The sequence below is a fragment of the Otolemur garnettii genome, unplaced genomic scaffold, assembly GCF_000181295.1.
Source record: "Otolemur garnettii isolate 467f Iridium unplaced genomic scaffold, OtoGar3 scaffold00049, whole genome shotgun sequence".
Classification (NCBI taxonomy): domain Eukaryota; kingdom Metazoa; phylum Chordata; class Mammalia; order Primates; family Galagidae; genus Otolemur; species Otolemur garnettii.
Window position 1 is genome coordinate 10,039,220 of NW_003852444.1, and position 12,191 is coordinate 10,051,410.

At 43.0% G+C, this 12,191-nt stretch overlaps 1 protein-coding gene across 2 annotated transcripts in view; it reads right to left on the reverse strand.

Moving 5' to 3' along the window:
• Positions 1-12,191, reverse strand: part of EXOC4 (exocyst complex component 4) — an 812,900-nt gene that overhangs the window by 2,539 nt on the left and 798,170 nt on the right. Inside the window, exon 18 of one of the 2 annotated variants that reach the window (XM_012806281.2) lies at positions 5,519-5,770. In XM_012806281.2, the coding sequence (XP_012661735.1) occupies positions 5,533-5,770 (238 nt within the window). In that variant the 3' untranslated portion in view covers positions 5,519-5,532. Of the gene's footprint in view, positions 1-5,360; positions 5,771-12,191 lie in introns of those variants that run through there. The other variant, XM_003791609.3, reaches the window with a different exon arrangement.

Consider the following 12,191-nt stretch of genomic DNA (forward strand, 5'->3'; position numbering starts at 1 on the left):
CAGATAGAAGGGTCGAACTACCAGAGACTGTCACTTGGTGCTCAAATATAGCAGGCAAGGGTCCCTGCCACATTAGACAAGGGGGTTGGCTTAAAATTTAAAAAAGAGGGGTTCTGAGTATGAACGTGGTGTCGGGTAGAGTTAGAGAGATCACTTACTGGCTGTGGGATGAATTCCTGGAACTGAGCCTTAGTTTCCTCTGTAAAGTGGGATAATAATATCTCTTTTAGGGTTACTGTGACGGTTAGATGAAGAGTGTGGTAAAAGCAGTTAGCACAGCACCTGACATTATGTGTTCAAGAAATGTTGTCTACAACAACACACGGCAATCATAAATAAAAACAATCAAAGATACAGCTGTTAATGGTTTCCTGGTCTCTCATAGTAAATAAATTCTTGGGAAAGAAAGCTTGGCCTGGTAGGTAATTAAATGTTTGGGAAGAGAAGATTGCCAGTTGTTCTGTTAGGAGTCCGGTTCCTGCTGGATTATCTACACAGTTAGCAGGAATCTGCGGTCACCTTTCTAAATGGGGATGGAGTAGAACGGGAATGCCAAGTCCCTAACCTCCTTAGTTTCTCTCCAGGTGTATACACACAGGCATTTAAAAAGTGTGCGTGTGACTTTTACAGCTCACTGTGTTCTTGGGTTCCCAGGGACGCCTGCTCCAGATGTGTGAATGTCCTGGCAATGTTTTTAATTACAGACATGTCTTTGGCCCAGGCATGTTAAAAGAACCCCTCAAATCATGTACTTTTCATCACACTCACACCTCGCTCCATTAGCAGAAATTCTTTCCTGGTGTTTTCATCTTACTTAGCTCATTCTTAAAGAAATTTCCAGCTCAGTTCCAGTGGCTTTTGCATCTCATTACACTTTTGATAATTAGCTCTATCTCATTACCCCCCCCCCCTGCCCAGTTGGAATAGGATTAGTTGTTTTCAGGTGTAAACCTGTGGTGTGCATCTCTCTACACCTCTTCAAAATTCCAGGCAGGCCTTCTGCCTCAGCTGAATTAGGACAACTACTTCCAGCTGCGTATGGTTCATTACAACTTCCATTTCAGGAAGAAACTCCACTGTATTTCACATCTGGTCACACGCTTATTAATTATGTACTTCTTATAACAACTGTGCCTAATTAGGACAGAGTTGAGACCTTGCCGAGCCTAGCGATTCGTTATGTTTTCTTGTTCTTGGTACCTCGTTACCCTCCCTCCAAATTATGCCCAATTTGTTTTACATTCCTGCCACATTAAGACAATTGCTCCCAGGTGTGTGTATTTCAGCATCCACTTTGCTATTCAAGCAAAATTTTGTTGACCAGGACTCTCCCTGTTTTCACATCCTGCTGAAGGGACATCCGCTTTGCTGGTCTTCTGCTCACATTTGCCCTGAATGGAGTGGGTCTAGCTTAGGCTGCTGAGCCCTGGGGCTGGCCTCTGGTCTCCTTGGTTCTTTACTGTAAAACGTCTGTGCTCTCATCTCGGGGAGGTAGCCACAGCGATGCATTAGAACAAGGATCCTGAATGCAGTGGCTTTACTCTGTTCACAGAGCCTGGGAGGTAAAATCCATTAGTTCCATCAAGAAATGGTAAAGGGTCCTCTATGTAACAAAAAAATACTTGTACTTCTTATGTCTACTGAAATTTTTTTTAAAAGGGAGAAAAAGAAAAACAAGCAAAAAAAAAAAAGAGAAAAAGAAAAAAAGAAATGGTAAAGGGTTAACTGCTAGCCAGCAGGGGCACAGTGAACAGTGGCAATCCTGAGCTTCTGGAAGGGCAAAGCTCAGAAGAGACCAGCAGAAGGTCAGGCTCAAGATTTCGGTCCTCAGTCCTAAAGGAAGGGTAGTCTTGGAAAATTGAGGAGGATGGCAAGATCAGAGAGGAAGATGTGAGAAGCCAGAGGAAGTGTGAAGCTCCACGCCACGGGGACTGTCTCTTTTGCTCGCCACTGTGTGACCCCCATGTCATAGCTGTAAGAGGCAATTCTATCTTTTGGACAGACCGAATGACTGCATCAGTGCAAAGAAATTCACTGATATGACTGAGAACCATCAGGATTTAGCTGCCAATTCAACCTGTCTGTATTGGAGTTTTTCTTCCCAAGCTTTTGAAACATCAATAATGACTGTCAGGCTCAGAAAACCTTCAGGTAAGAATGAAGTCCTGGAGAGGGGTCAGGGCTTCTGTAAAGAAGTCTCTGCACAGAAGGCAAAAGGATTCCAGGTGGAATTTCCCACCACAGAGGCTGTGACTGCCTGTCTCAGAACTACAGGCTGTAGGAACCCAGGCCTGGTCCTCCCACCACATTTGAGCTGATTTGGACTTTGAGAGCTTGGAAGCAGGGCTGGTCCTCTTCCAGCAAAGGGAACACAAGGAACTAATCCCTGTCTAATCAGCAGGAACATAATGAGTAGTAAGGGGGGAAAGTTCTAGTTGGGCAATAAGATTTAAAGCCCCCGCCTATGGTAGAAGTAGAAACAATGTACTAGGATGAAAGTCCCTGTAAGAAACGAGTGCTCATGTGGGAAAGGGCACAATATTACCCAAAGAGTAGTTTTGTTTACGAGTTAAAAGATTTCCTGATAGGTGACAATAAGGTGGCTCAAAGTAACAAAAAACTGTATGAGAAACCACTATTACAGATGAGGACATAATTTGCCAACATCTATCAAGAGTTGGATCCCATCGCTTGAATTAGTGCCTCTTTTTCAGGGAATTTATTCTAAGTGTGGCTAAGTTGGAGAGACTCTTCTAGCAGTTCCTAGTCCCTTGGGTATGGGAGAAAGAAAAGTAGTATTTGTGACATGGGTGTTGCGAGGACAAACTGGGAACACAGGTGAGTAGCACAGAGTAGACCACAGTGATGAGAAAAGCAGTGGGAGCTGCTCTGATGCTGGGCTAGACATCACCCCAAAGCCCTCCTTCTAATGGTCATGTTTATTTTCCATCTCAGGACCTTTCCATGTCTCCAGAGCCTTCTTCAAGGTGCTGTGACTGATGTTGTAGACAGTGATCTCCCTATGTTTATCCCCTCTGTGTAAGAATGAGAGTGGTCTGCTTTGTTTCCCGTGCCCCTCTGGTGAGGCCCACCTTGTTGGCCTTTTCAGCTGCAACAGCATATTTAGGGAGTGTGTGCAGCTGGGCCCTATCCTGGGCAGACCCTAGCTCTCTCTAGCACTTTCCAGTCCTGGCTATAAACAGCACAAAAATGATCTCAGAAGATATCCTTATCGTGTAGGACCATAATGTGGGACTCTTCACTGTGTCCCAAATAAAGGTTTTGAGGTGGTCGTGCTATGACCATCTGCATCCATTTGACCATTCACTGAATGTGTCACTGGCTACTCTAGACCTGTTGGAGAATAAAGACCACTGTATCAACCTTCAAAGAAATTTGTGCATGAGTATCTTGGATAAAGGACCCTAGAGTCGGTTATCGCTGTATCAACCTTCAAAGAAATTTGTGCATATCTTAAAGGACCCTTTCCTGTGCAGAATTGATATTCTTCAATCTCATCACGGTTGTGAGCAAAGCAAGGATTCCGCTTTTCTGAATGCTGCCCCCAAAGCAACTCATCTGCCATTTCTCTGCTGGTTCTTAGTTTCTTGACATTCAACTCAATCCAAACCTATATCTCCTCCACTCCCAACAAAACTAGCCTGCGCCCTCCCTAGTCCCACACTGACTCTGGCATCACTCGGGGTTCTCCTCCTGGAATGGACAGGAAAGGAAAGAAAAGGCACCACATCTGTGCTGGGAGGTCATGGCCACTAAGGGGAAGCTTTCAAACAAATGTGAGCAATCTAAACTCCCCACCCCCACATCCCATGATCTTGTTTAAGTAAAGTATGTTCTTCCATGATGTTTCTACACAGATTCAACCTCTTCCCAGTGAGACCCCTGAAGCCATACAGATTTGCCACATTCCTTCCCACCAGAAGCCCTCGGAAGGCCATCCTCCAGCTGCTTGAGGGTTCATCCCTTCCCGTATCTGAGGCAACGGGGGTAACCTCTTTGTCCACACATCTACCTCTGTGGGTAGCAGCATTTGGCACATGTTAGGCTGTTGGGGAATGCTGGCTATATAATGATACCAAGAAAAGGAACACATGACATTTAAGCTTCTCAAAACATTTATTAATTTTCTGTTTGTTTTTCCCACCAAGACCAAAGTTGTATACACAGGTATAAAATCCCTGATCACCAGGGCGTGTGTGCACAGTCCTTCCTGCTGTCCTTCCCATGTGTCTCCAAGATGCATCTTGGTCAGTGCACTGCTTCCTTCTCTGACATATGAACCAAAGGCTAAGAGGACTCAGGGACCTGGGGACAGTGGTGAGGTCTCGTGTGCCAGCAGTATAGGGGGTGCTCACACCATGGGTGAGCAAGACAGAGACAGGCCCAGCTGGTGGCCACACATCATGCTGCCCCATCTTCCTTGCACTCAGCTGAGCAAACCTGGGTTACTTTCCAAGGCAAGAAAAAACTAGGGGATTTAAGGAGAACATTCAGGATCATTCACCCCTGGGACAATGTTTCAGGTGAGGTAAAAATTTTCTAATCATTATTTTTGCTTAGAAATTAGAGGGGAACATCAAGCAGAATGAATCACCTTTCATTCTTCCATTTTTGTCATTAATTTTATGGCTCGTGGCTTGGATACAGCAGAAATAAAACAAAAAGGCAATAAACCAAGCCATAACCTGTGTACAACCTACAGCATACAAAACTCTCCCAGGGATTGGGATAAAATGACTTTCTTTCCCTTAGCCTGGAGGAGGTCCTGTTTTGGTTAGGGAAATTTGTTGAGAACAGCAGCCAGCTGAGAAGCCGTTTATTTGATTTTGGCAATAGAGACAGAAAGCAATGCACAGACACTTATTCCATTGAATTGAAAACTGACAAGGTCAAGAGAGCAAGAATCCTACTGTTCATGTAATATTAATAAGAACCCTATCAAGTGATCTTAGGAAGGTACTGAAATTTAGGTAGCGGTCCACTTCCCAAGGCTGGAATTTTATTTTCATTGGGCAACAAGCTTTAGTAATTCATCCATTCATTTTTCAGAGTCCAGCAATTTGACACCATGTTCCTCCCGGCCCACCCAGTCCCTTTAGGCTTGACAGCATTAAAGTAGTTGTTCAATCAAAACATTATAGCAGACTTCAGAGTTTATATGAAAGCCAAACTAAAGAGAAAAGCCTTATACGTAAGTCACTACGAAAGTTTTCAGACTGTTATAGTCCATTATTTCACTTCCAAGAAACACAGTCGACTGTTCTTTCTGATTCACCTGTGCACATTTCAACTTGCTGGGAGGGTTTCATTCATTTCTTATAGTATGAGTTTTATGTTACTTGATTTTTGTGTATCTCAAAACTTTTGTAATGACCCAGGTACCTTCTCTCCACTAAAGCATTAGTGATGAGGAAACGAAGTCAGCTCAGACTATGGCAAATAACATACCAAAGGAAAATGCATGGCTTAGGAAAGGAAAATGACCCTTGCCCCCCACTGCAGCACGCCCAGTTAAACGGTGGTTATTTTCTTGTCCTTGGTGGCTTGCTTGATGGCAGCCTGCTCACAGATGATCTCCTTGAGCCGCTGCAGCCGCATGTTCTGGGTGGTCTGGTCTCCCACCCCGGTCTGGCTGCGGTGCAGCAGGGTCAGTGCGTGGATGTACTCCAGCTCCGTGTACTTCACGCCCTGGTCCACCACCAGGTTCAAGAGCTCGTCAGCTGTGTTGTACAACATCTCGTAATACTGCCTGAGGAGGAAGAGAGAACACTGCTCAGCAGCTCACCAGCCACATCCCTTCAGTGGGCATGAAGGTGCTATCTATACATTGATTTCTTTACCTGATAAATATTTCTTGATCCCAGTCTTTCAGGCCCTACAAATACAATGAGGAGCGAGGCACAGGTGACCTTTGTCCTGCTGGAACTCACTGGAGCTCTCGCCATGAGATGTCTAAAAGACCTAGGGAGACCTCACACCCTGCAGCTCATTCTATATTTTCTCCTAGTATTGCATCTACCTTGGGAGATGAGAGGGAAGAGAAGTTGTCACACAGAACCAAGAAAGGGGGAAGAAATCATCTGACATGGCAGGGCTGAGGGGTTTTGTCTCATTCCATCCCTCGCTCACTCACTCATTCATCCATCCATCCACTGGCAGAAGCTCTGTGAAATACTGTAGATGATTTCCTCCCCTACAGAGTGGGATAATAATAGTACCTACCCCTTAGAATTACTGGAAGAATTAAATTAATACATGTAAAGCATTGAGAATGGTGACGCCTCATAAAGATTAACTATTATTATTTGAAATGGTAATGTAATAAAGGAACAGTAATATGTAATGATATGCAGGACACAGCCCTTTCCTCAAGTGACTCTGAGACAAGGACAGAGGGTCACGAACAGCAGAGACCAAGGCTCTGTTGTGAGCATAGGCAGCATTCAGAGTTGGATTTCTGGAAGACTAATGTGACGGCAAAATGTGGAATGGTCTGGGAGGGGACTTACAATTCTAACAAAAAGGAGACTTGAGAGCCAGTGAGGTGCAAGGCCACTGGCCTGGATGGTAAAGAGAAGAGTAGGGCTCTAATGTGCATTAGAGCAGCGGTCCCCAAGCTTTTTAGCACCAGGGACTGTTATCATGGAAGACAATTTTTACACGGACTGGGGCAGGGGGCAGGGTTACATTCTCATAGGGAGGGAAGGGAAGTAGTAGTACAGATCCTGCCCTAGATCCCTCACATGCACAGTCTGCAGCAGGGTTTGTACTCCTATGAGACTAATACCACTGCTGAGGTGCTAGAAGGTCGAGTTCAGGTGCTGATGTGAGTGATCGGAGCGGCTGTAAAGACAGACGAAGCCTCACTTGCTCTCCCGCCACTCACCTTCTGCTGTGCAGCCCAGTTCCCAACAGCCTGCAGACAGGTTTGTGGTTTGTGGCCGAGGAAACTGGAGACCATGACATTACAGTGAGTCTCCAAGGCAGTGAGAAGACAGAGGAGGGAGTTAGGAAGACTGCCACTTGTCATTTTTCAAACCAACATTATGCCACAGCTATCCCTCAAAGGGTCTACTGGACTCTGAGGCTATGACTTGTGTGGCCACTCCAAATTACCCAGGGTCTTAAATTTAGCAATAAGCTCTGAACCAGCAATGCCACCACAGCTTGTTAGCAAAAGGACAGAAGGACCATAATCGTGGTCACTTTCTTTCTTCCTGACATGAAAGGTAGCTTCCTGAGGATTAGACAGGAGCAGAAAGAACCAGGCCCTAGGCTCAAAGCAACTTTTGAGAGATCCAGCAGAAACTCTGGCTTAGAAATCCTATATTATTATTGGACTCAGGGCATTGGATGTGTTTCTGCCTCATCGGGAACATCTTGAAAAACTATGGGAAAACTAAGCCATCCTTGTAGTTCTAGAAGAGTCATAATTCCAAGAATATTTGTATTGATTGCTGCTATGATGGGAATGTGGTTAGAAAGAGCTCTGGTATTTTCCCCATGGTTAATTCCTCTTCCTGCCGTTAAATCTCCTTTCTAATTACCATATTCTTTAGAAAAATAGGAGAAATCATACTTTTTTGTGAACATTCCCTAAATGATGGAAGGAACGGACAGAGCTCTTTTTAGGTGAGCAAGTTTATGAGTGTCTCCTCGAGTAAACTATCCCGCATCCCTGTGTAGAGTCCTCTCAGGGCTAATTTTCTATAGTGGTTTCTATAGAGGTTTCATGAAACAAGATATTTAGGAATCACTGGTCAAGGGTAACCTCGAATGGAGACAGAAGTACTTCTGGTAGAAATACTTCAGTTAGGTGAGAAAAATGAACTCTAACCTCCCGCGGTCTGACAGCTCTCTATCAGCTATAATCAGGACATTTTTTAGAGGTCTCATATGTGGCATAAAATCTACGTGAACTCTGCATCCTCCTCCTGGATGTATCTGTTGTGATATAAAACTGCTATTGCTTAGAGAAACTTTATGCCCTAAGAAGATGCTCCATATTTATCCTGTAGCTGTGCACCTCCCTGGCATACCACGCTTCCTCCCTGCCACTGGCCCCTGTTCTGAGAAATGAGGTCCTGTGTCACCTAATTTTGTTTCCCATATATGCATGAGAACGGTCTACTTAGGAAACTACCCAAGAATACACAGTTTAAAAATTGTTCCATTAGAACCTATGTATGGATCTAGATTTACCAAATGAAATAAAAGAGAATTTGGGGCACAAGACTCTTTCAAAGCTGGAAGGAACCAGAAAGGTGTAGTTTCTAGACCTGTAGTTTTGCAACTTGAGAGTGCTGCTAAGAGTTACCTGGAGACCTTGCGAAAAATGCAGATTCCTGAGGCCCCATCCCCAAATATCATGCTTCTTACAGGTATGAAGCATGTTGGACTCTGAGCCAGAGTCCGTTTGGTAGGGCAATAGTTACAGAACCATTCCTGTCTCCTCCAGCTAAGGACCCAAATGCATCAGGGAAGGCTACAGAAGTAATAAAAGGTTTGTGATGCTTTTTACTGAGATTAAACCCAAAGAACTGGATTTCTTTGTATTACATTGTTGATATTTTCATCATTTATCTTAAGATGTAACATTGAACCCATCATACCACATGAAATTGGATTTCTTTTGAAAAATCAGATGAATTGTTTCCAGGGATACCGGCTGGTTTTCTATACAGACTGTTGTTCCATGCTGGGAGCAAACAACAAAACAAAGATGCCTGGATTTCTAGTCCCGGATCTTCTAGTGTGATAAGTGATAAAGGGCATGCCACTTAAGTCCTTAATGTTTCAGTATCCTCTGTGCAATGAAGAACTTTATAAATCCCAGGATGATACTCTGAAGTGGACCAAAAGACTAAAAGAGTCCTCAAGAGCCTCTGATGAACAGTGCCCCAGAATTACAAAGCTGAGTTATTCAACAAAATTGACAGGTAATTGATGGTGTATTTTCTATAGTTAGGGAAAAAAATTCCCCCCTAACCATGATGATATATTAGATCATAAAGAATCATAAATATTTAAGACAGAATGAAATTCATTTATCTTTCTCAATGGTACCCAGTAGCAAAGACTGCTTGCTAAATTGACACAGCAACACTTGGAGGTGGGGAAAGGGTGCTCCAAAGTGCCCTAAAGAGAAAATAGAAAAATGCCCCGAATTACACAATTAGAATGAGCTTCCGTGATAAACACTGACAGACCAAAATGAAATCACGTCACCCAATATGGATAAATAATTTATCAGCACTTATTGAGGCCCCAGGAAAATGAAAACTTGGTCTTTATTATCAAGCATGAAAACAGCAGCCATACGTCCCGGGGTGACACATTTTGTATTAGACAGCACGTCAGTTAGCTGCCAGGATGGGATCAGTGAGCACACATTTGATTGAGACATATGCTGGCTCATGGCTTGGAGAGCAAGTCTCTTCATAGCCCATAATACTCAGGAGCCAACTGCCAAATGTGGACCAAATATCCTATTCTAGAGACCGAAGAGGTTTCCCTTACTCAGGTGATGGAATATTCTGTAAGGTGTGTGCCTTCCTGTGGTTTCTCATACCCTTTGCTGGGCACCTGTGGGTAGCAGTTCTCTAAGTAGGATGAGCAGAGAGGGCAAGGGGGTGGAGTGATGGAGAAGGAGTGGTGTGTGTCACAGACTGGTCTACTGTGCAGTCTAGAATACGACAACGTTTATACCTTGTTCTGGTACGAACAGATCATTTTCTCTTATCTTTGTCATGTTTGCTTTATCAACAGACTGTTCTTCCTTGTGTTTATTTTTTCTTCTTGCTTTATTCCATTGGTATTACACCGTGACTCTTTCTCCTCCATCGATTCCATTGGAAAACATTTGTACCAGTCAGGATACGAAGGGCATTTTGGTAAAGCGGGCAGATCTTTTTAAAGTTTTAAAATAAAGTTTCTTTTTTTCTGATGGAAAAGTTAATGCATGTGCTGTATAGAATACTTGGACCATACAGGCAGATTAGGCAGAAAAAAAGATTACCCACATAATTTCATCATAAAGACAAACCACATTTTGGCATATTTTCTTGTAGTTGAAATATTTAGGATGAAACACAACTGGACACGTCCATTGTTTCCAATTATAAAAACTTTCTTTCTTGTAGATAGATTTAGAAAAGTAGAATTAGTCAAAAAATAAGTAATTGTTTAGGACAGTTGGCAATGCTGCCAAATTGCTTTCTGAAAAAGTTGTGTCAATTTATCCTCCTACCAACAACATATGAACAGTGTCTGGCCCATATTTTTTGTTATTAAAGAGACAGGGTCTCACGGTTGCCCAGGCTAGAGTATGGTGGCATGATCATAGTTCGCGGTAGCCTTGAACTCCTGGGTTCAAGCTATCCTCTGGCCTCAGCCTCTTGAATAGCTAGGAATACCAGCGTGTGCCACCATGCCTGGCTGAATTAATCTTAATTTATTTATTAAGAACTTGTTCTTACCACAAACTCTATGAAGTATAATAGATTTTTTTTTTTTTTTGAGGCAGAGTCTCATTTTGTCACCCTCACTAGAGTCCTGTAGCATCATAGCTCACAGCACCTTAAACTCTTAGGCTCAAATGATTCTCTTGCCTCAGTCTCTGGGACTACAGTTGCCCATCATAGCACCTGGCTATTTTTAGAGAAGAGGTCTTGCTCTGGCTCAGATTGATCTCAAATCTGTGAGCTCAGGCAATCCACCCACCTCAGCCACCCAGAGTGCTAGGATTACAGGTGTTAACCACTGAGCCTGGCTGGTACCTGGCTAGATTAAAAAAAAGTTTGTAGAGACAGGATCTTGCTGTGTTGCCTAGGCTGGGCTCAAACTCCTTGCCAAGGGATCCTCCTGCCTTGGCTTCCCAAAGTATTGGGACTACAGACATGAGCTACCATGCACCCCCCTCATATTCTTTTAATTTAAATGAAGTCAAACAACTTTTCATCTACTTATTAGTTTCCAATTTATGTATAAAAAATTCATATATACTAGAATCTCCATAGTTGACCACCTCCTTAAGGTAACCTAATTTTCATAGGCCAGTCATGCACCACATGTACATATCAGTACAACAGACCTAGTTCATTATGTTGACCACTTTTGTATGTTGACCAGTTTGTTATAGTCCATTGGGTGGCCAACTTACAGAGGTTCTACTGTATTTTTATCTTTGAGTATTAGTGCTTTTCTGACTTCTTTTTAAGAGCTTTTCATAAATTTTCAAAGACAAGAAGCATGTAGAGTTTTAGTCTTGACCTCCCACTCTGGCGTACTTAGGGTAAAAGTTACCACTGCATCTCTGAAAGTTATTGGACACAGTCTCGGTTCTCTTCTTTGTAACTGAGGGAAGAAATCTCCACTAAAACAAGCTAGTCCCACCATGGCAACTCACTCCTGCACCTGTAGGTGTTTCATAAAGTTTGGGTGTGGGGGTGACAAAAGGCCTTGACTGGGGGACTGCCCAAAGTCCCCGAGGAAAGCTTTGCCATCTGCCTTTTCTTACTTGGTGGAATTCAGAGCCCTAGAACCCTAAGTGGAAACTGTGCTCCTAAATGTACAGTTGTATCTCATGCTGTGTTAGTTTGTCCTGACTGTAATAAGATCAGTAATAATGTCTAATTTTTAGGTACATCAACATATTCAACCCTTAGAAATTCACACTTACAATTATCTACAGTTCACAGATGAGCAAACTGACCTATGGAGTGTGATTAGTCTAAGGCCTCAAAACCAAAGACTTTGAGCCCTATACTCATGGTACTCACTCCAAAACCACCATAATACGGAAATATTTAAAACTGTAAAAAGTGTAAGTACTAACTGCAAAGGATATTTGCACAGCTGATCCATTTTTACTCATGATTTCAGAAATGTGAATTAAATAAAATTCCCACACTCGACTCTCTGCCTTCCACTGTAATGGGAGGAGCCATATTGTGGCATTCAAAATTCTTTTATACAAACATTTGGACAGTATTGGATTTGATCTGGGAATTCGGTGCGCTAAGCCAAGTAAGGTGGTCATGTAGAAAATTCAGCACTTAATTAAGGAAAGATTTTTGGCTTTTTCATTTTGTTAACTCTCTTTATTCCTCTCTTTTTTGCCCATCCAAGACAATAATGGATGAGGTAACCTTTCTTTTGCAAAGTTGTCT